At 43.9% G+C, this 24,264-nt stretch overlaps 1 protein-coding gene across 6 annotated transcripts in view; it reads left to right on the top strand.

Moving 5' to 3' along the window:
- The window catches only part of PTPRC (protein tyrosine phosphatase receptor type C), a 129,104-nt gene that overhangs the window by 35,233 nt on the left and 69,607 nt on the right, over nt 1-24,264 (top strand). For all 6 annotated transcript variants that reach the window (XM_069544332.1, XM_069544329.1, XM_069544330.1 and 3 more), the window contains one exon: nt 21,423-21,449. In XM_069544332.1, the coding sequence (XP_069400433.1) occupies nt 21,423-21,449 (27 nt within the window). The remainder of the gene's footprint in view (nt 1-21,422; nt 21,450-24,264) is intronic.

Raw genomic sequence — 24,264 nt, forward strand, 5'->3', positions numbered from 1 at the left:
AAAGACCTTCCATCCACCCACATAGCAAGACCGCCGAGGTCATGATACATTTGGCTAGAAGTCATTTTCACACGTACAGTAGGTGACATGGGGCAGACAGGCTGAAACACAGGCACTGTTGGCTCTCAGAAGGAACCGTTTTCTGGGATCCAGCTTAATGGCAGTCATTTCAAAGGAGTGACTTTTGTGCAAATAACATGGTTGAAATGGTGCCCACAGCTAACTTTTGTGCAAATAACATGGTTGAAATGGTGCCCATAGCTAATGGGTCAGAATTCACAAAGAAGTCACTGCTTGGTTGCATAGTAACCACAAGAAATGAACCCATTTTCAGAATTCACATTGTGGTGGTCGATGTGAGTGTGTTTGAGAATGACTAGTTCTCGGCGCCATTTCCTCTGCAGCCAGGCGCTTGCACAGGGCTCCGTTTTGCCTCTCTGACTGCCGTGCTCCTGTGGGCTCTCTGCCCGCTTTGCGGGGGCTCACACCCACCCACCTGCTCACCCGGCATTCCCCTGTGATGCCGTGTGTGCCCTCCCTCCCGCTTCAGCCACAAAACAAGATCTGGTTTTGTTTTTTCTGCTAGGTCTGTCTGCTCGTGGGATGTTAGCTCCCCAACCAGGGACTGAACCCACACCCTCGGCAGTGAAAGCCCCAAGTCCTAACCACTGGATTGCCAAGGGATTCCTGCGAGATTTTTTTAAACCTTGAGAATGTCATTCTTTACCTCCACTGGCCAATTGGTAATGAACCACTGTGTTTGGCAGATGAGGTTTTTGTGTGCCTGTGGGTTTATGTGTGTTTATGGCGAAAAGGACAGCATATTTGTAACTGACTTTAACTAGAGCTATTCTAGGCTTAGGGGGAAAAAAATTAATTCCTTTGTTTCACTCAGAAATCATTTGATGACTTAGAAGGTCTACCAGTAGGCATCATTTGTGCAGGGGGGTTAATTGATTTGTTTGATGAAGAGTTTTTCAAGTTATAAAGGCTGAGATGTAGATTGACTTATTTCTTTAGAGATGATACAATTAGATTTAAACGTGAAATATTTCTTTTAAAATATTTTCCTTTGTTTTTCAAGTTGTCACATTATTTGCTATTTCCTTAGCACTTTTAAGGAAAGACACAGGCTTAAAATTCATGGTAACTATGTCAGATACTGAAAAACACTGGAAGCCAAAATTCATGATAACTGATTAATGTTATACAGCCCTATTACGCATAAAAAGTGTATTTAACTTCCTAAATGTGAAACCTAAGCAGTTTGAGGCTTAAAGATTTGTAATATAAGGAAAAACCACTGAAGAAACATGCAGAAAAAACAACAGAAGATAGCTTTAGACACATTCATCACTTATATTTAAAAACAAAGGTTTAAATGCCAAAATTTTTCCTAATGGATTTAGTACGTGATACATCCCAGAGATAATTACATTTTTTTAAAGCTTTCTGCCATGAAGGCTCCAGAACAATTCGTCAATGTGATCATCAAAACACAATTTTGGGAGAAGTAATTGCAATGAAAGTGTAATTAACAAATAAGCCCCCTCTCTCCACTCGGCGTCTCTGCAAGTCTTTCTTCTCTAGCTCTTTGGTCACAGACTTTGTAAAGATTTTTTCCAACCTCACAGTCAACACCCTCACTTCCCATTCATCAACCCGCCTACCACCTCTCAGTCCTTTCCTCCTACACCTGCTCACAGTCACACACCAACATCACCCCCCACCCCCCCATCTTCCAGCTCCTACACCTGCTCACAGTCACACACCAACATCACCCCCCACCGCTCCCCCGCATCTTCCAGTTTCTAAGGAATTAAATCCTGCGGACCAAGCTTGAACATTTATTTTACTCCACCCCTCCCAGATGTTTGGCTTTCTTCTTTTTGAATCTCTTTCCTCTCCTAGTTTCCAGGAAACATGAAACCACCTTCTCTAGGCTTTCTTCCTTATCTCAGTCCTCTGGCTCCCCTTTCTCGGCTGACTCCTTAATTACTGGTGTTGGTATCTTTCTGGGAGTGATCACTCCCTCCCAGGCTTCTAGGTCTGTGTCTCAAGTTTTGCTGTCTCTTCTATTTTAAAGACCCAAGTTGTCCAACTATACACCAGACACCTAGAACCCGTATCCCAGGAATCTCAGAACAGCCTTACCAAAACTCAACTCAAAACCTTCTTCTGTTAACCTACTCTGCTCTTGCAGTCCCTGAACCAGGAATCCTATCAGTTTTCACACAGTGAGTTTGGAAGGCAGAAACTTAGAACCTATTCTGAATGTCTTAATTCCTCTTACTCAGCCTTCACTTATAAAATATTCCCAAGTCGACAGTCTTTCTATTTCTTGAAATATTCACTCCTGTCCACTTCGGCTGCCATAGCTCCAATGCAGCCCACCTGGCTTCCTACAGTAGAGCCCTCTGAGACTGCTCAATGTCATGTGGCAGCCTGGATGCGAGGGCAGAGTCTGGGGGAGAATGGATACACATATATGTGTGAGTTCCTTCGCTGTTCCCCTGCGATGATCACAGCATTGCTAATCAGCTATGCCTGCGTGCGTACTGTCTCTTCAGTCACGTCTGACTCTCGTGCAACCCCATGGACTGTAGCCCAGCAGGCGCCTCTGTTCAGGGAATTCCCCAGGCGAGCATACTGGACTGGGTTGCCCAGACTTCTTCCAGGGGATCTTCCAACCCAGGGACCGAACTCAGGTCTCACGACTCCTGCATTGACGAGCGGGTTGTTTACCACTAACTAGCACCACCTGGGAAGCCCATTAATGGGTTATACCCCTGTACAAAATAAAAAGGTTTTTTTTTAAAGAGAAACATCTGAGTTTGTAACCCCACACCTCTGTGTTTTTCTTGCTAATGAGACCTTTTTAGAAACAGAAGTGGGTTTTGCCTTCTTTTGTTTATTCATCTATTTATGCCTTTCTGTACGATAAAGTTCGGTTCGACCTGGCCGCTTCGGGGTGGCGGCACCTGATGGGTCAGAGTAGCTTGTGACGCACGTTCTCCCTTTAACAGGGGTGTGATTTAGATCCATGAGACATCAAGTGGGCTTGGGGAGACCTTGTCCTCAGGTTTAAGAAGAAGCAAAGGGACGGCGAGGCAGCTTTCCTGTCTCCGGTCTGTATTTTATGAGACGGTGCACCTAGTCATTTTGAGACCTTGAGGGCAGTGAGGTCAACACCCTGTGAATGTCAGAGAATCTACGGCAGGAACCTGGGCTCTGATACCATTGTGGAAGCACTGAATTAACCCTTTGGGGGAAAACAGAAAATTCCTTGGTATTTATTCTTTTTGAGGGTTTCTTTTTCCCCGCCTCTGCTAGTTGCAGCGGAAGGTATTTTAACAGCATTTGGAGAGCATCTGGCAGGCTCCCACCCCGCGCCCTCATCTTGCCTGAACTCCACTCTGAATCCACACACGGGTCACCCACCTGCTGAGAGCGCCCCTGCAGGTCTGGTTGCCCGAGAAGAGTGGGGAATAGGAGGTCCTTACACCGGCAGAGCAGTTTCCCTTCCAGATTTGAGCCCTTTCCATCTCTCCTCCTGCTTTCACTTTTTTGAAATGTTCTAGGTTCTCCACTCAGGGCCTCACTGGTCTTTTTCTCTGAAAGACTCATCTTTCCTCCCTGGCCAGCTCCAGCCTGTCCTTCTCAGCCTAGACACTGCTGTTTCCAGGGCATCTTCCTTTATCCCCCCCAGGGTCGGGCTAGGCGTTATCTGTCGGTTGCTGCAGTCAGCTGTGCTCGGCTCCACTAAGGCACTTGGCATGATGCTGTGTGGTTACAGCCCAGTGATGAAGAGAGCTGACTTCAAGCCCTGCTGTCTGCACTCAAATCCCATCTCTGCTGCTCAGGAGCTGAATAGGCCTGGACAAATGATTCACAGTACCTTATTGTGCCTTCTCCATCTCCAGAGTCGGGGTGGGAATTATATACACGCCACGTGATTGCAATGAACGAGGAAGCTAATACGTACGGCACATTCACGCAGACACTGGAGATGGGGTGTGAGGGTGCGGGTACGTGACAGGGGCTGCGCAGGCGCCAGTGTTACTAGGACTGCATGTCGACTGGGCTGGACGTCACCCGACACCAGAGGCTGCCTTTCCCTGGCGTCACAGACACGGCGTCTTGCATACAACAGGGGTTTGACTACATGTATTGAGTGAATTCGGAGAAGGCAATGGCACCCCACTCCAGCACTCTTGCCTGGAAAATCCCATGGATGGAGGAGCCTGGTGGGCTGCAGTCCATGGGGTCGCTAAGAGTCGGACACGACTGGGCGACTTCACTTTCACTTTTCACTTTCATGCACTGGAGAAGGAAATGGCACCCCACTCCAGTGTTCTTGCCTGGAGAATCCCAGGGACGGGGGAGCCTCGTGGGCTGCCGTCTGTGGGGTCACACAGAGCTGGACACGACTGAAGCGACTTAGCAGCAGCAGCAGCAGCATTGAGTGAATTAACAGTGAAACATTGGCTTTTATTAAACAAGAAGACCCTGTTTGGGCTGTTTCCTTTATAGGGGCAAAGCCCCAGTTTCTCAGTTTGTTATTTAGAAAATGAAAGAGTTCATGTTTATCTCTCTTCCAGTGATAGTAAGGAACACAGTCTCTTATTAGAAATTAATAACATATGATGGAAGACCACAGAAGAATATGCTCTCAGAGTGAAGCAGAATTTCTCCACAAATACATCTTTTGGTTTGTGATATCTATCTGTCTGTCTATCTGTCTATCTATCCATATAGGGTTGCCTAGTGGCTCAGAGAGTAAAGAATCCTTCTGCAAAGTGGGAGACCCAGGTTCTATCCCTGGGTCAGGAAGATTCCCCTGGAGGAGGAAATGGCAACCCACTCCAGTATTCTTGCCTGGAGAATCCCATGGACAGAGGAGCCTGGTGGCCTACAGTCCATGGGGTCACAAAGAGTGAGCAACTAACATTTCACTGCGCTTCATATATGTATTTACTTTGCTGATATTTTTTAAAAAGCAAACCCAAATTTAAGAAATTTATAGTTGGGAGATGTTCATGATATACTTCTCTCCAAACATTGCTTTAATTAAATGACTTTCATGCCATGGTGAATTGTGTAAACATATAGGGGCTAAAAACCCTAAAAAATAAGTAGAGTTATTTATAAGCTCTATTGGTAAACTCATATATTCATTTGGTATACCATAAAGTACCAATCAAAAACCACTCTGAAAAAAAATTATATTTACACATTTTCAACAGAATCCAGATTTATCTTCTTCACCCACAGGCTTTATTTCCCCGCATTTGTTTATTCCTTACCTGTAGTAGAAATGACGCTGGCTCTTTGGCCTGAAGGCCATGTCCTCTTTTCCTGGGAACCTGGAGCAATTGTCTCAAACCCACCATCCCTTCTGTTAGGTGATGGATGCTGTGTCCATGTCTATAAAAAGCTGTGAGTACGTTTTCTATAAAGATGTTTAAGGGTGAACTCACACATAGCGTGCAGGAATTTTCTAAAGCAACTTCATGTTAAGCAGATGATTAAGGACGCTTTATTGCATCATTCAGTCCTGAAATTTTATGATTCCTAAAACGGCCCAGTATCCAATGCGGCCTTTTTCCCAGTGGCTATTTACAGCATCTGCATTGCAATTCCACGAGGACAGAGCCACGACGGCAAGCATTTACCAGATGTGCCACGAAAGTTCCTCTGAATCTCGAGAGTAATTCTCTGTAGGAGTGCAAGACAATCTTTATGTTTCTCAGAAGCATAAAAATAAAACGCTTTTTAAAATAACCTCTAATTGGGGAATAATTTTAGATTCACAGAAAAGTTGCCAAGAGAGTTCCCATCCACTTTTCACTCAGCTTCCTCCAATTTTAACCTTTTACATAACTACGGTCCATTTGTCAAAACTGAGAAATAGACATTGAGATTTCACCAGTTTTTAATGCCAGTGCCCTCCTTCTGCTGCGGTGTCCAGTCCAGAACAGCACAGTAATTATTCACCAAGCCTCTCCAGTCTCCTCGGACCTGTGAGTGTTCTTAACGTCTTCCCTTGGTTTTCATGATCTCGAAACTCTTGAAGAGTTACTGGTCAGGTGTCTTGTAGAATGAATTTGAACTGGGGTTTGTCTGACGGACCAACCGAACGGCGATGCTCTCTCTTGAACGTAGATACTAATGATGAGTAATTCTCAAGAGAATTTTACTATTAAACTAGCCTCCTTTAGGACTGAGTAACTCACAGCACTAACACTCAGTGTGCTGTTCACTTCCCACAGCGATGCTGGAGCCTGGGGCTCACTGCGGGTCACTTCCCACAGCGATGCTGGAGCCTGGGGCTCACTGCGGGTCACTTCCCACAGTGATGCTGGAGCCCGGGGCTCACTGCGGGTCACTTCCCACAGCAATGCTGGAGCCCGGGGCTCACTGCGGGTCACTGGGGTCCCATGACCCCCAGTGGCATATGCGCCACTCTGCAGCTAGGCTGTTATCGCAGTGACTTGTCCTCATCAACGTGGCATTGACCTCCCCTCTGAAATGCAGGTAGTACCTCCATCACCGACACCCTCACTCAAGTATCAGTGGATACAGATTTCCTTATGGAAACTTCCACCGGGTCTTTGCTATGACCTTTCTGTAGCTGGCCCTTTCCTGCTTCACATTTGCATCCCTGACAATAAAAGCAGCTGCCTGTGACTTGGAAAGCTTATTCTGCCTCTGAGTCTTTACGGATTCCTCCTCTTCACCACACTACGGACAGATGGGGCTTATCCACCCAGTATTAAGATAAGAAGGCAAACCTTACTCTCGGGACCTAAATCCATGGGTGGAAGGCAGAGCCTCTGAGCCCCCCACCCTCTTAGCCTGGACCATTGTCTGCACGGTGGTCCAGTCCACGGTAATTCGAGGATGCCACCTAGCACCCCATGGGACGTATATTAAAGAAATAATGGTCTTGAAGACCCAGTGGCTTTGGTGTTATCTGGAGGAGCAGCGAGGGAGGTAGGTTATCCTGACCTCGTCCTGGCTGAGCGGAGTGTCAGGAGGCCACCTCAAGGGAAGACTATCCGTCTAAGCTCCCCGATGTCATACTAGCAGTAGCTCCTGTTTAGTTGCTAAGTTGTTTCTGACTCTTTGCGACCCCACAGACTGTAGCCCATCAGGCTCCTCTGTCCATGGGATTTCCCAGGCAAGAGTATTGGAGTGAGTAGCCATTCCCTTCTCCAGGGTATCTTCCCAACCCAGAGATCAGACTCGTGTCTCCTACATGGGCAGGTAGATTCTTTACCGCTGAAGCACTGGGGGAGTCCATCACACCAGCAGGGCAAGAGCTTACTCAGCATTAACTAGTACCCTCACCTTCATCATCATCATTGTTGCTGTCATTTCTACATTGAGAGGGACGCTCTAAGCCATTTCAAATATTTTCCCATTTTTCTGATTCTATTTTATATTCTCCATTTCCAAAAGATGTGGCTACATGTTCTAAGATTCACAGTGGGTCCATTGTTCTGATTTATTATAACTCTCAGAGCAGTTTTCAAGAATCCACAAGTTGAGGATATTGTATGACGTGACCCTTAACTTCTAAAAACATAGCTATGTTCTGTTTCATGGTCTTTCAATCATTGTCTCAAAATCAATTAGCAGAAAATATGGAGATTAAATGTAGCTTTAAAATGAACTTCTTTAACACACAGTCAATATTAATTTTCTAATTACAAATATAATATATTCACAATAACAGTGTAGACACAGAAGTATGCAAATAGATGGACAATAAGGTAAGCAGTTAAAAATATTTATTAGTTAATATAATGATGCATACACTTCTAGATTCTCTTCCCCATGCATATGCCAAAGTGACTCAATTTAATTTACCAAAAACTTTAATCATACCATATGCTGCAAAACCACTCTACCAGAATTCCCACTCTGTTTTTGGAGACTCTGCAGTTCCCCCAGTAGTTTGCATAATTCTTTAAAATTATCTATTAACAGTTATATAGCACGTGAATTTCATTTAACTATTTCTGTAATCTGAAGGCCTGATTTCAGTTATAACAAATTTTTTCCAGTCATCCTTGGAAAACTTTCAACATTTCTCAATTCCACTCACTGTAAGATTGTAGTAACTGTAGTTTTTTGATGTGTAATTCATTTTTGTGAGCAAGTGAAAATGAGTGAAAGCCACTCAGTCGTGTCTGACTCATTGCTACCCCATGGGCTATACCGCCCATGGAATTCTCTAGGCCTGAATACTGGAGTGGGTAGCCTTTCCCCTCTCCAGGGGATCGTCCCAACCCAGGAATCGAACCAGGGTATCCTGAATTACAGGCAGATTCTTTACCAACTGAGCAATCAGGGACAAAATCTAAATTTTAAAGAAAATGTAATTTTGTTGAGACAGGTGAGAGACTATGAAATAAGAACTTATAATACAAAAAAAAAACAAAAAAAAACCAGTGCTTTCTCACTAAATGTGCTCCAATTTACCTTTATTTCATTCGCGTGTAACTTTCATTCTTAAAAAAGAAATACCATTGATAATTCTCATTACAGTAAGAATTCACTTAATTGTGGCCTCAGCTTCCCCCTCACTAGGGTCAATTGGAATAGATTCTCATAAGGAGAAAAATGATGTGAAAAAATTAAATCTATGAGCTTCTCATGAGATTTCCATCAGAATTATCTCAGCCCAAGTATACTTTTTTGTTCTATGACATGAAGTGATGTACTAGGCCAGAAACCAGATTTCTTTTATTATAAGTCAGGCATAAAAATGATTTTTCTATCTCTGTAAATTAGGTATAAGTTATGCAAATATGTTAATGAACTGATAATTCAAACCCATGTGGTTTGTTTTTGTTGGATCATTTTATCACTTATAAAAGGAAAGAAGACCTCTCTATCCATTTTATTTTATTACACACACACACACACACACACACATTTTGGGTAACACCTCACAGCTGGCAGGATTCTAGTTCCCTGGCCAGGGCTTGAACCCATGCCTTATGAAGGGGTGCACAGAGTCTCAGCCACTGGAGCACCAGAGGACCTCTCAGGCTTCCCGACCCTGAATGCCCCCTTTATTTGACCAGTGGCTCTGCTCCTGGATCTGAAATGGGTGGGCCATTTCTGTTCTCACTGCTGACTTCACTTTAAAGGGTGACCAAAGCCTGTGAAAAGCACCGTTCCAGAGCTCTGCCTGCCCAGAGTCCGCGCCTGCCTCAGGATTGAGGGCCACACCTCAAACTCAGGGGTATGCATGCTCTGTGAGATGAAAGTGGCGCCTTAATGTGAGCAGTAAGTCAAGACGCAGCTGCAGTGAGAAACAGATGCATGACGAGGCGTTTTATTTTGGCCACCGCACGCCCGCTCTTCAGTGTTGTGATGCTGTTGTGTTTTTAAATAACGAGATTCAGTCAAACCAGTTTCAACTCAATACACAGAGTTGACGTGCTGTCTGGGACCCCAAGCTGGCACTGGACACTTGAGGACTCAGGTCTAATGAAGCCATGTCTGGAGGTTTTAAAAGAGTGAGAACATTAGCGTGGCTTGCACGAAAGCCTCTGGTATGCTTTCGACTTTGGGCAATGCCTCGGCCAGTCGGTAAGGAGGACAGTGAACTGGACGTGAGGCTGAAAGGAAGGCACGCCTGTCTCCAACCAGCAAACTGCTATTATTATCTTTTGGTGTGCATACAACTTATTTACAGTGTTGCTATATTAACTCTACAAAGAACAGAGACACACAGACAGAAGCTTGAGCTGTATAGTACTCCCATAGTTCTTTAGGACCACTTAGTATTTCAATATTGTGTTAGCCTCTGATATCCTATAAATGTAAGTTAGAGGCAAGAAGAAAAGTCTTTCATAGGCTATCACTATTATACAACTTAAGATCTGTGTCAGTAGGTGAGGGGTTTGGGGTAGTGTTCTGGGTGATGGCCAGAAGGCTGGGTCCCAGACTGCATGGCGCTGGTGTCTGAGCACCTCTGGGAAGGGAGGCCTGGAGCTCAGCACCCATGGGCCCCAGCCATTTCCACTGCTTGCCCGAGACAGAAATCACAGCTGATGGGTCATTAGGAAACCACATGTTTTTGAGGGCTGGTATCTTTATTTTCACTCATAAGCCCTTCTTTGATAAAATTTCTCCAAAGCCCTCCAGGGGATGTTGTTATTCAGTTGCTAAGTCATGTCCGTATTCTTTGCAGCCCCATGGAGTTCAGCCCGCCAGGCTCCTCTGTCCTCCAGTATGTCCTGGAGTTTGTGCAGACTCATGCGCATTGAGTCGGCGATGCCATCCAACCATCTCACCCTTTGCCACTTTCTCCTTTTGCCTTCAACCTTTCCCAGCATCAGGATCTTTTCCAATGAGCTGGCTCTTTGCTTCAGGTGGCCTAAGTATTGGAGCTTCAGCAACAGTCCTTCATCCGAGGGATGAGGAGCATGCAAAAGAAATATAGAAGACACACCCCTGGATATGAAAAGCACATCCATGCTAAGGGCACACGACATACTCTGGGGGGAGCTCAGAGTCTTTCCTTTCTTTCCCAGCACAAGTTGCATTAATTGCACGAAAGTTCTGCAAAAATTGAGAATTCAAGATGGTAGGCACATGTAGATTCTTACTCAACTCATAATGGAAAATAAAATGAGATTTGGAGTGCCAATTAAATGAATAGGTGACTCAGCCCTGAGAGCCTCTTAAAATGGTAGCTTTAACGACCCCTGGATTCCTGACTCTTTTTTTGAAAATTAGGACTACTGAGAGTCACCAAGTGAAGAAAGCAGAGTGCTGGATGGGTGCCATTGGGATGAACGTTGATTCAATACCACTTGTGTGCCTGCTGTGCAGTTTGTGAACCCTCCACAAGTATTACTCCATCTAATCCTTTGTACCTACACGTACATGAGGTGTGGTGATTCTGTCTCCACACACAAGGAGAACAAAGCTCCCACATATTATTCAGTCTGCTCGAGGTCCTAAGTGGCTGGCTAGGATTCAACACCAGGTCGTTGTGACTGCGATGCAGAGCTCGGTTTGCTGTGGGTACGGGTTTGCGTTTTGGTCTTCATTGCAGGACATAAATAGAGACGTGCAGGAAAATGTGGAAGCACACGAACATGTCAAGAGGAACCACAGTACTGTCTTATGAAATGAGCAATTACACATCCCATATCTTACAATGAGTTTCAGAATTATCTTGCTCAATGTTGTGTTACCATGTACGAACTGCATGAAGGCTAAAACCCAATACATTTATTATTTACCTTCCATAAATAGTCCCTGTGTAACACACAAGGCCTGACGATTCACCAGCAACTTTAAGGAACACAGATGGAGTTAACAAGTCAGATTCCCAAAGGTGATAATCATGGTGTTCATGAGAAAAACAGTGGTCGTTATCCATGTAAGTCCCTAAGTGAGGAAGGGCTCAGTGATTACTTAGGGGCTGAGTGCACTCATTAAGCGCTTCACATTGTCCTACCTAACAGACAGAGCCCTAGTAGATATTATAGATTAACTGGAGAACTGATGTTCAGAGAGGCTATGCCACTTTTCCAAGGTCAGACAGCTGGAGAGTGGAGATGGAGGGATTCAAGCAATCCTGTGCTGTTCCAAACAACTATGACCTTAACTGGAACATTCCATGGAAAGAGATAACTAAATAGATAAGTTTACTCATGATATATATGCCCGTGAGTGCCATACATCATTATTATTCTAAACACTGGAAGACCTTGGTGACCTGAGAGGACCAGAAAAGTTGTCATGAGGTTGGATTTTGAATCAAGTCTTGGATGGCCACGACTCACGGTCATTAAAAGAAGGAAAGATACTCCAGGTTAGGGTAAAAGAAAACTGAAAGGGAAGTGGGGAAGTATGCTGAAACCCTATTTGGTTGCAATAAATTGCACTTAAACTGAATTTGAAGTTAAATAAGTAATTTCATTTCAGCATACCAATAATGTCATTGGAAAGGCAATTTGGAGATAGATTGGGAAGGGCTTTCAATAATAACAGTAAAGATTCTGGAATCTTCTATTAAGTTATTTTAACAAGAATCAAGCATGTCAGTACATTGTAAAAGTGGACTCCTTGTGGCTGTATCTAAAATGCATGGGGAAGTGGGGGGCTGGTTCACAGTTTAGGCCCGAGTGTAAAGGTTGGTGGAATAGGACGAGGTCAGAGTCAGACTAGGGGAAAGGCTGGGGAAAGAAGCTCGGAGCCCAGGTGTTAGATATTCACAGAATCTGAGCCAGAGCTCAAGAGTAATGTGAAATGGATGCTCTGAATCCTGCAGTGCCAGGGGTGGCCTTCTGTGGTTGATAAAAAATGCCGGCTCTTTGCTGTCTGGCAGAGGTGGGACTGAGTTTTTGCACTGTTAACATACTCACTCTGTTTGTTCATTTAATCCAATTTATTCAAACTGTCAGCATCCTTGTTTTCTCATTTATGAAGCAAGAGTTCTAACACCCCCACAGAGTTATTCCAAAGAAAGTAGGTATTCCAAAAACGCTCCTTTTTACTTGAGAGAGAGGAAAATTTCCTGAGACACAAAGGCCCAAGAAACTGACCCAATATGAATCTTCCTGAAAACATTCAATAAAAATGATCTCATGACCTTTTCCAGGATTGATAATTTATGGGTGTTCATATGCTGTTTTAATGTTTTATATATCATTAACTATCTTCAGCTAAGACCTAAGGCAGTTGGAAAGATTGAAGGTGGAAAGGGAAGGGGGCAGCAGAGGATGAGATGGTTGGTTGGCATCATGGACTCAATGGACATGAGCTTGAGCAAGCTCCGGGAGACAGTGAAAGACAGGAAAGCAGTTGAACACGACTTAGCAGCTGAACAACAACATCAGGGCAGTTGGTAGAAACACTCAGCATGGAAAATGGTTCCTAACCAGGGCTGAAGCCGGTTGGTGACGTGGCTGAGGGACCAGAACGGACCTATACATTTCTGGGTTCTCAGGCGTGACCTTTCAGGAGGCTTCAAGTGTGATATTAAGGAAGTTGCTGAACATATTTAGCTCAGAACATTTGCTTGCAAAGGGTGTGATGTGTTGCGTCGTAGCGGGAGAGTAACATTCGTAGGTGATGATAAAGAACTCTGCACTTGGTGAAATATTTTCACCTCTGCTCTCTTTGGTCATTTCATAACCTTAAGGTTAAAAGAGTGTGAATTCTATTTACAAATAAGCACATCTGTCTTACTTTTTTCTTCGGAACCTGTTTTCTCTAAGCTGCATTATGTAACTAATGAATCCAATTTCACTGCGGGCCCAAGAGAGGGTGACTTTTTACTTTATTGAAGAGGAGCTTGGATTTAACTTTTTTTTTTTTTCTCATTAAAATATGATCTGCAAACGCCTTTCCAAAAGGAGTGCTTCCAAGGGGTACAAACCACTCTCCTAATTCTCAACCTTCTCCTTGAAACACCTTTTCATTGAAACAAAAACAGAGAGCTCTGAAACTCAGGGCTGCAGCACCAGCTCATTGTCTTATCAGCCGGCTTCGCCATCAACTAGAGAAGTTGTGGTTTAACCCCGGGCTGGGGCCGCTGCCGACGCTGCCATGGCAACGCGCTGCACCATTTGCAAAGGCTTGCGCGCTTAACCGCACGGCTACACCTCTTCCTTTCCTATAAAGACTCAGAATCAGAAAAACAGAAGTACCCTGGAGGAGGAGAAACCACAAGAGCAGAAAAGCCACCAAGGCTGCTCTTCGCTGTGCAAACAGCCTTCTGATGAGAAGAGTGTGTTGAGAACCTCTTCTGTTTGAAAGGGGAGCTTTTCCCATTAGGCCAGGTTCCCTTAATGATTTTGAAAGTCAATCAAGTGTTTCTGTTCGAAGTTTTCAGCAAGGGGAAATGAAGTCAGTAGCGCGTGTTATCAGACTCTGCTTTTATTTCCCTTCCCTTCTGGGCAGCCTGGCCAGACCTAGGGATCCTGTTTGCCAGAGGGGAGACAGGTTGGTTAGGCACACTCGCTGCAACCTAGCGTCCTTCTCCTGTTTATCTATTACTGTCTAGTGTTTAGTTCACTAGAAGATAGTATTGGGCTGGCCAAAAAGTTCATTTGGGGTTTTCCATAACCTCTTGGCCAACCCACTATAATTTAGATTTCACTCTTGGTTCCTTTTAAAAAAAAGTCTGTGGGTGCTAAGTCATGGACCTTGACCCAGACCTGGATCAGTGCCCAGCCCTGCAGCCAGCTGTCAACCCCTGGCCCCAGGAAGCCCACCCACCACCCTCTCTCTCCCATATCCCACCTCTTTTAGGAGATGTAGGTTTGATCACAGACTTTTTTGCTTGTTTAGTTTTAAAGCATGCACATAATAAGAGTAAACCATTTTCAGGAATGTTTTATTTTCCCTTCCTTGAAGCTTTGTGTACAAATACTGAAGAATAAGGGATTCCCTGGTGGTTCAGTGGTAAAGAATCTGCCTTCAAAGCAGGAGACATGGGCTCGATCTCTGGATCAGGAAGATCCCCTGGAGAAGGAAATGGCAACCCACTCTACTCTTCTTGCCTGGGAAATCCCACAAACAGAGGGGCCTGGTGGGCTACAGTCCACAGGGTCACAGAGAGTCAGGCAGTACTGAGTACACACACACACTGAAGGATAAGGTGTCAGCTTGGTTCTATTTATTTATTTTTATTTTAAAGATTGGATTTTTTTATGTGGACCATTTTTAAAGCCTTTAATGAATTTTATAATATGGCTTCTGTTTTATGTTTTGGTTGACTGTGAGGCATGTGACAGGCATGTAACTCCCTGACCGGGGATGGAGCCCGCAAGCCCTGGAAGGTGAGGTCGTAACCGCTGGACCACCAGGGATGTCCCTCAGCTTGGCTTTAGTTCTGTTAGCTCACCACAGTTCTGTTCACACCCTTCCTTGCCTTCCATGCGCCCCCGTCACTTTTTTTTGTTTATTTCTAAGTAAGAAGCTACCTCTTTTACAGCCATCATTCAGCTTTTAAAAAAAAAATTTCAATGTATGACTTACTCTGAATCCCGCTTTGATGGTTCACACATGGCATTTTACTCATCGTGGGTCTCTTTAGAGTAACTACTGGATTGAGCATTAAATATGTTTCCCTTATGGCAGTGTGTAGTTGAAAAAGCCTGGGACATTTTAGAATCATGCTGCTGCTGCTGCTAAGTTGCTTCAGTTGTGTCCGACTCTGCGACCCCATAGATGGCAGCCCACCAGGCTCCCCTGTCCCTGGGATTCTCCAGGCAAGAACACAGGAGTGGGTTGCCATTTCCTTCTCCAATGCATGAAAGTGAAAAGTGAAAGTGAAGTCGCTCGGTCGTGTTGGACTCTTAGCCACCCTATGGACTGCAGCCCACCAGGCTCCTCCATCCATGGGATTTTCTAGGCAAGAGTACTGGAGTGGGGTGCCATTGCCTTCTCCGTTTAGAACCACATCTACATTTAAAACCAAACTCCTGCTAGGAGTTCTTTAGCCTTGCATGTGTTTATTTATTGAGACCTCCTCTGTTAAAAGAGGACAGTGCCACCTCCTCTCTGGGGTTTCTGATGAGATGGGACTGGGAGGTCTGTAGTAAGACCAGGCCACGGCCCTCCACCTGTTAGTTAGCATCCTCCAGCTGTCGAGAAGAAAACACAAACACGGAGCTTCTTGACCGTCTTTAACAGGTATTTCCTGTTGTCCTGCTGTTTGTTTTTCCTGAAAGTCTTGGCCAGTATCTCTTGACCTCCTTTCTTGTTCTTGAAATGTTGCTTTTTAGTGCTCCTCCTTCTGCTCGTGGATACAATACTGTCTCATTTCTGAGAAGAATTACAGTTTCCAGCGGTCTGTCTGCTCCTTGCACGCTCTTGTCTCTCCCGGGTCTTTCTTCTGCTTATTCTGGTCTCCGTCCTTCCTAAAAATTTCAGTCAGTCCATGCTTCTGGGAAGCCCATTGCATCTAAGAATGAGGCTTCCCAAAAGGGATGTGAAAATCTGTGCTAACTGATGGAGCTTATAAATCATGTTGTTCAGTTGCTAAGTCGTGTCTTATTCTTTCGTGACTCTGTGGACTGTAGTCCGCCAGACTCCTCTGTCTAAGGGATTTCCCAGGTAAGAATACTGGAGTGGGTTGCCATTTCCTTCTCCATGGGGTCTTCCTGACCCAGGGATTGAACCCATGTCTCCTACATTGGCAGGTGGATTCTTTACCACTGAATCACCAATAAATCTCCGAGTCTTTCTACGTGGCATGAAATCAGAAAGGCATTAAAACTCACTGAGCCTTAGTTTCCTTATCTGTCAAAAGAGCTCCATGTCAACAGATATTAAAATCCTATGTTCCTTTACCAGTTGAAATATCTAAAATGATTTTCTGGTGGTAAGCAGGAACTGTTTTATTCATGGGACTTTAGACACTTTAAAAATGTAAGCTATGTTTTAATACAAATTCTGCATAAAAAATAGGAGAACTAGTATCAGACAGTCTTCTTCATGTCTGCCACTTGCTCAGGGTGCAACTGAATAATTTACTAATCTCCTTTCAGTGTCAGTTTCATTCCCTGTAAAATAGGAAAAATAATTGCTGACTCACTGACTTGCTGGGATGCTTAAGGGCAAAAACATGTAAAGAGGCTTGCAGAGTGTCCAGTACACAGCTTTTTGGCAAACTGTTGCTCTAATTATTATATTCACTGAAGGAGGGAAGGAGAGACTACTTCCTACAATTTTCCGAAGTCTAGCCAATGCTTTGTGTCTAGACTCATGCCATAGATGCGTAGTAACTGGATATATTTGTTGGATTTGCTGTTTGTTGCTCATACACTTAAAGAATAAGTTAAGGTAGAATCCTTTTATATTTATTATTCTGTTTTATTATTATCATGCCTTAGTAACCAAGGAAAACCATACATATCTGTTTTACTTGACCTGTATTTTTTTTTGGGGGGGGGTTCTTGATTTGCCTTTTCCATTTTTATATTTTGCTTTTATGTTTACAGAGGTCAGATGTGCATTTTTACCCTTCAAAACATGCAACCACTCGTTGGAGGCTGGATCCTGAAAATCAGCATTTATTTCATTTCTTCTGCTCACTGCTCTGTCCTTGTACCTTTCTTAGATTTGCCAAACGAGACAGATTTGGATCCCTTTGGAAATGGCGTTCCATCCCTTTTGAGGGCGTAGGGGGTTGGGGCAGTGGTGGTTATAGGCACAGTTGGTATTTAAAGCTCAAGTATGTCTTTTGAAATGTCATTTTCACTCAATTGATTCCTAGTTTTTGCTGAAATCTCTGGTGGGGGACTTAGGGGTGTGACTTCAAGGTAACTTTGATTTGCAATCAGTTAAACATTTTGAGTTGTAAAAGAAACATATTGGGAAAGGTAAATTCAGTAACAAGACATGTGTTAGAATAACACGGCTTTGAAGATCAAGTGGCCTGTTATCTCCATTTTCATCTGTTTAATGTACCTCGTCAGTTCCGTGGGTGATTCACAGCGGCGGGATGGGAATGCTAGGACAGGATTTGCAGATTTTTGGTGCTCTTGTGCCACCTACTGGAACACTTCTAAATAGTCCTTTGTCTAATCGGTGAAAACTAGTTCTTAACCATATATAAATATATATTTTTAAAGGGTAAGAAATGTTATTCCCCAGAAGAGAAAAAGTCAGATTATAACATACAGAAACACTTGATATCTAATGGTGCTCTATTTTATTATATTTATTGGATATGATGTGTGTGTGAGGAACCCAAGAGACCATTCAATGTGAAAAAAGGAAACATCTTGATGCCTTCTCTTGACTGCCACATCCTGAGCACGTACCTTCATAATTCCTACTGCTATTTCACACATTTTTCTCCGCCTGTTTTCCAGATCGTTTCCGTATTGCTCATGTAAGTTTGACACCTATTGTAATGCTATTTGTCTTAGCACAGCCTCCTAATATTAAATAGCTTTCTAGGGAGCTCAATGGTGAAGCCTTCTTCTGCCAGTGCCGGAGATGCAGGGTCGACCCCTGGGTCGGGAAGATCCCCTGGGGGAGGAAATGGCAACTCTCTCCAGGATTATTGCCTGGAGAGTCCCAGGGACAGTGGAGCCTGGCGGGCTACAGTCCATGAGGCCACAAAGAGTTGGACACAACTGAATGACTGGGCACATATATACAGTATTAAATAGGTACCTGTCATACATAAGTTATTAAGTGCTTTAGGCAGATATCTTATTTGCTTTTCCAGGTCTGTTTGATTCCACTAACAGTAGGTGGTTGCTTCCTAATCATACACGAACTTGGGTATAAAGAGAGCTGCCTGCCTATATCACACAACACAGGTAACCGTGCCACCTTCGTTGGCCGATCAGATCCCTCAGTGACCAAACGCATTGACCAGATGGCTGAATGGTGACATAGTTAAATATCTCACACAACCCTTCTCATCAGGTCTTCTTGTTTAGTGAAAAGGATTCAGCAGAGTCCCTTTGGCCTGTGATTTTGCTAACGTTCTGATGCACGAAATGCAACAGACACTTGAAGTCACTGCTTATGTAGTTTTGGAAGAATTGCCAGTTAGGAAGGGGCGTCAACAAACTGTACAGACATTTGGTAGTTTAGTCTCCTCTCAATATTGACACAGTTTCAACCTTCCGCTACTTTATCATGGTTTTGTTTGTTGTAGTTTTTGTTTGTTTGTTTGTGTCTGGCTTCGTCTCTGGGCGTACGGGATCTTAGTTCCCCCCGGCCAGGGATTGAGCCCTCAGCAGTGAAAGCGGGGAGTGCTGACCACTGGACCGCCAGGCAATTTCTATCCGCTCTTTATCTCACGTGGGGAGATAACCTCCACACAAGTATCTGTTGTGTTCTGTTGTGAAACAGTCATCAGAGGACTTCTGAGCGTGGATGTGTCCTTAGAGGCGCTTCCTGGAGGCTCCGTGGTAAAGAATCCACCTGCAATGCAGGAGACCTGGGTTTGATCCCTGGGTCCAGAAGATCCCCTGGAGGAGGGCATGGCAACCCACTCCGGTGCTCTTGCCTGCAGTATCCTATGGACAGAGGAGCCTGGGGGATTCCAGTCCATGGGGTCGCGAATAGTCAGACACAACTGAGCGACTAACACACTTCACATACACACATGTCCTTTCCATATGACTTAGATTTTTGACCAGTCTACTTCATGTAGACTGTCTTTATATGTGTTCCCGCCTTGCAAATTATAGCTAAATTCTAAAAACTAATTGAAATATTTTAATTGTAGTCTAGTGGATATGGCTTATGGAAATGAAAGTGTCTTTTCCAGTCACATTGCTGTAGTGCCTGAATATTTTCTTAAATATTTATGTATAATGAACATTATATATATGAAAGTGGAAAAGTGTTAGTTTTCAGTTGTGTTAGACTCTTTGAGACTCCACGGACTATAGCCTGCCAGGCTCCTCTGTCCATGGGATTCTGCAGGCCAAGAAGAACACTGGAGTGTGTTGCCATTTCCTCCTCCAGGGATCTTCCCAACCCAGGGATCGAACCTGGGTCTCCTGCATTGCAGGCAGATTCTTTACCATCTGAGTCACCAGGGAAGCTCATATTACATAAATAATGTATAGTATATATGTGTGTATCTATCTATCTATAAAATCAGTTCATTTTAGTCGCTCAGTCATGTCCGACTCTTTGCAACCCCATGGACTGCAGCATACCAGGCTTCCCTGTCCATCACCACCTCTTGGAGCTTCTTTAAACTCATGTCCATCGAGTTGGTGATGCCATCTCACCATCTCATCCTCTGTCAGCCCCTTCTCCTCCTGCCTTCAATCTTTCCCAGAGTCAAGGTCTTTTCCAATGAGTCAGTTCTTCCAATCAGGTGGCCAAAGTACTGGAGCTTCAGCATCCGTCCTTCCAAGGAATATTCAGGACTGATTTCCTTTAGGGTGGACTGGTTTGATCTCCTAATACAAGAATATAAGGACCCTCCTCGCTGGTACACCTCTGATGGTGTTTTTGAGGGGAGAGGGTTTTTTTTTTTTTTTTTTTCAGATCTGTTTGTCCTCAGAAAATAAAATCTCTAGGCAGGAAGTAGTTTAAATACCAGCCCACGCATTATGCTACCCTCTCACAAGGTCAGCTGCCTGTCTTTTGGGGGAGAACCGACAGTATCTTTTTATTCAATACTTGTTTACTGAGAGGGCGGATGGATCCACGCCTTGCGATGGGCTGGAATCCAGCTCTCATCACGCCAGTACAGTAGCTGACCGTAATCCCTGAGCTCACTGGCTAAATGTACCGAGAAACGCTCTCCAACACCTCCTCCACCCGCCAGCCACCAACACTGGGAGTCTGCGTTAGGTGATCCTCATATTCTTCTCTCGGAGAAGGCCATGGAGCCCCACTCCAGTGCTCCTGCCTGGAAAATCCCAGGGACGGAGGAGCCTGGTGGGCTGCAGTCCACGGGATCGCTAAGAGTCGGACACGACTGGGCGACTTCACTTTCACTTTTCACTTTCGTGCATTGGAGAAGGAAATGGCACCGCACTCCAGTGTTCTTGCCTGGAGAATCCCAGGGACGGGGGAGCCTGGTGGGCTGCCATCTATGGGGTCCCACAGAGTCGGACACGACTGAAGCGACTTGGCAGCAGCATATTCTTTTCTATGTCGTATTTCCTCTCGTCTGTCATCACACTGGATGGCTTTTCTCTTTCTTTTTTCTTTCTTTTCTTTTTTGTGTATATCTCACATTGGACTAAGTTCATTGAGGGTAGAGAATTTCTTTATCTTGATCATATTTAACCCTAGAATGTGGCATAATGTACAGAACATAGTCAGCAATCAATACTTATCATCTCAATAAAGGGATTCGTTTGCGAAGAACTTTCCAGAAGTCCTTTAAGATTTTTTTTGCAGACTTGAAATTAATTCCAACAGTTCTTCTTTAGCTTATTATTTTTATTTTACCCAAGAATTCAAAAACTAATATTAATAGGGTACTTTTTACATACTTTGGCTTTATAAACACGATGTTAAGAGAATAGCTATGGTTTCACCGAGAAAAAGGTGCTGAAAATTGTGACTGTGTGAATGTGAATCAACATGCTGCTGTTGCTAAGTCGCTTCTGTCGTGTCCGACTCTGTGCGACCCCAGAGACGGCAGCCCACCAGGCTCCCCCGTCCCTGGGATTCTCCAGGCAAGAACACTGGAGTGGGTTGTCGTTTCCCTCTCCAGTGCATGAAAGTGAAAAGTGAAAGTGAAGTCGCTCAGTCGTGTCCGACTCTTAGCCACCCCATGGACTGCAGCCCACCAGGCTCCTCCATCCATGGGAGTTTCCAGGCAAGAGTACTGGAGTGGGGTGCCAAGAGATGCTATATATGTATATATATATATATATTTACATATGTATGTGTGAAATTTGAAAATTTCTAAGAGATGTTTCTTTTCCTTTTTTCAGGAAACTTTACCGGTCCTTCCACTCAAGGTATTTACATTTTACTTATTTTACTTTTTGTTGCTAACTTTGTATATTTAATGTTGATAAAATTTTCTGTGATATTCTAGTGAAATTGTTTTATACAGACAAGCCTTATAATCATGAATGGCTCTTGACATTCTCTTGTTCTTAATATTCCTACTTGAAAGTTATAAAGTTTAATAACTACCTGAACATATTATTATTTGTAGATGAATTATTGTGTATAAATTATAGCTTTTCTTACACCTGACAGTAAACCATATGGCAAGTTTTCAATCTCTTTTTAAATTTTATCACTATAAAGAAATCAATTTATTTTGGTCAGATTGCAGAGCTTCATAGTTAGGAAACTATGATAAATTAGAATTTTAAACATAATTTCATATATATCTGTATAAATTCCTACAACAGAAAAGTTTTGACAGTATTGAGATATTTTAAATAATCATTTCCAAGTTGTATTGTCACACCCAAACTGTTTTAACAAGCATCCTAATCCTGAGGTAAATTAAATTTAAGCAATGAAGATGCTGACAATTAGTTCATATATTTCACATGTCAAAGGAGAGAGAAAAATTAGGTTACATCCGATTAAAAATAAATTACACTGGTTAAATGTTATTGTTATTGAAAATATGTTATAGGTACCCTATAACATTAATCATTAAGAAGATAGGTAATGTCCCTAAGATAACCCTGGTTTAACAATTATAGAGCACAGCTCTAATGAGGCACATTTGAAATCTCCTCAGAATTGTTTGTTATTTTTAAAAAAAGAATTTTAATTTGGAGGATAATCTCTTTACGATATTGTGATGATTTTTGCCATCCATCAACATGAATGGGCCACAGGTATATATGTGTCCGCTCCCTAAAGAAACTTTAGCCCATGGCAGAGAGGTCTTATAAATATATGAAAGTCATTGAAGCATAGCAGATTGTGATCAATCAGTTCATTCCCACCTGCTGACATACCCACCTTTTACAGAAGAGTAAGTTCGTCTCGACCACAGAAACTGGTTACTTTTGCCGGAGGGCGTGGGAACGGGTGGAAAGGAGAGGGAACATTTTAAACAGTAGGTGACCCTCACCTTATTGCGAGAGTTTCCACGCTCTCTGCACGGACCCATCACAACAAGCCTCCAAACGGTGAAACCGGGTAAGTGAAAATAGTGGCCCCGGATGCAAGCCAGAATATTCTCTCCCAAGTACGAGAATACGATCGGTGGGAACCAGTCTCTTTTCCTGAAAGCAGAAGGGCTCACTGGAACCGTGCCGAGACAAATGTTAGTTTAGCCTAAAAACAAGACCCTGGTCAAGTCCGTAGTGCTGGCTGTGGATTAACGTTACTGGGCAGAATCTTCAGCTCCTCCCCCGCTTCTTTCTTCTCCCCGCCCCCGCCCTCCTCCAGTCTCTCCCGGCCCCACGCCCCTCCTGTCACAGACAGGAAGGTGCCACTTGCTTATTACTCAGCTGGATGTGTTGGCGTGTCATTGTGGATGAAAGTTTGTTAATTAAACTCCTTATTTGTGACGTCCTGCTGCTGCTGCTGCTGCTGCTAAGTCGCTTCTGTCGTGTCCGACTCTGGGCGACCCCATAGACGGCAGCCCACCTGGCTCCCGCGTCCCCGGGATTCTCCAGGCAAGAACACTGGAGTGGGTTGCCATTTCCTTCTCCAATGCATGAAAGTGAAAAGTGAAAGTAAAGTCACCCAGTCGTGTCCGACTCCTAGCGACCCCATGGACTGCAGCCTACCAGGCTCCTCTGTCCTAGGTTATGACATTTTAGGGATTTGGGGCCTGTCTTTGGCAAAGACCACATGGAGCAACTGCACTGTCTCTGTAGTTACAGACTAGTTCTGTGATCTTTCGGGCGCTCTGGCCTCGGGGCAATTCCATGTGACTCAGGCAGATTTCATAGCTATTTGGTGAAAAATGGATTTCACGTCACCTTCGACATTGATGACTGAGGCTGCGAATTCCTCCCGTCGTTTGCTGTTTCTGTTTTCTTAATCCTTTGCTCGGATCTTCCATTTCTGTTCTTCGTTCTGTTGAACTGAATGAATCAAAATACTTGTGTGATAGAACTCGACTTTTCATGAATTAGATCTTGCATAACATGACATTTGCTAGTCATAGAAGTAAACACAGGTTAAACAGAAAATTCAGAAAAAAATGGATCTCTATAATCCCATTAGTCAGAGATCACCGTGTTTTATTTATTTATTTGTTTGTTTTAAACAGCGGGTGTACTTCCCCCTTCCTCTGAGATGAGGAAGCCTGCTCACCGAGGAAGAGTGCCCACGTGCTGCGGCCTCAGGCACATGGCTCCTGCTCGCCCTGCCTGCAGCCCCTTCCACTGCGCACTCATCTCGGCGGTGCACCGTTCTACTCCACCGCCCCCTCGCCACATTTTTTGTTTTTTTCTGAAGTGAACTGAAACTGGGGGAAATGTTACCTCAGCATCTCAGACTGATGTTTCATTTGTTATCATGAAAAAATATTTTTTTGGAGACTTAGGTCATTTGTATATTTGTGAACTTTGTTTTCCAGTCTTTTACTCACTCTTTGTTTGAATTTCTTTTTTCCATTTTATTAATTTTTTAAAAAACTTCTTGTTTTGTATTGGCATATAACTGGTTAAAAATACTGTGATAGTTTTCAGGTAGACAGGAAAGGGACTCAGCCATATATATACACGTGTATCCATTCCCCCCCAGATTCCTCCCATCCAGGCTGCCACGTGGCACTGTGGTTTGTTTGGATCTGATTAATTAAAAAAAATCAGCGTGTGCATTTAGCACATTTGTCTTTCATTTTTT

This window comes from Ovis canadensis, chromosome 12 (assembly GCF_042477335.2).
Source record: "Ovis canadensis isolate MfBH-ARS-UI-01 breed Bighorn chromosome 12, ARS-UI_OviCan_v2, whole genome shotgun sequence".
NCBI classification, from domain to species: Eukaryota; Metazoa; Chordata; class Mammalia; order Artiodactyla; family Bovidae; genus Ovis; species Ovis canadensis.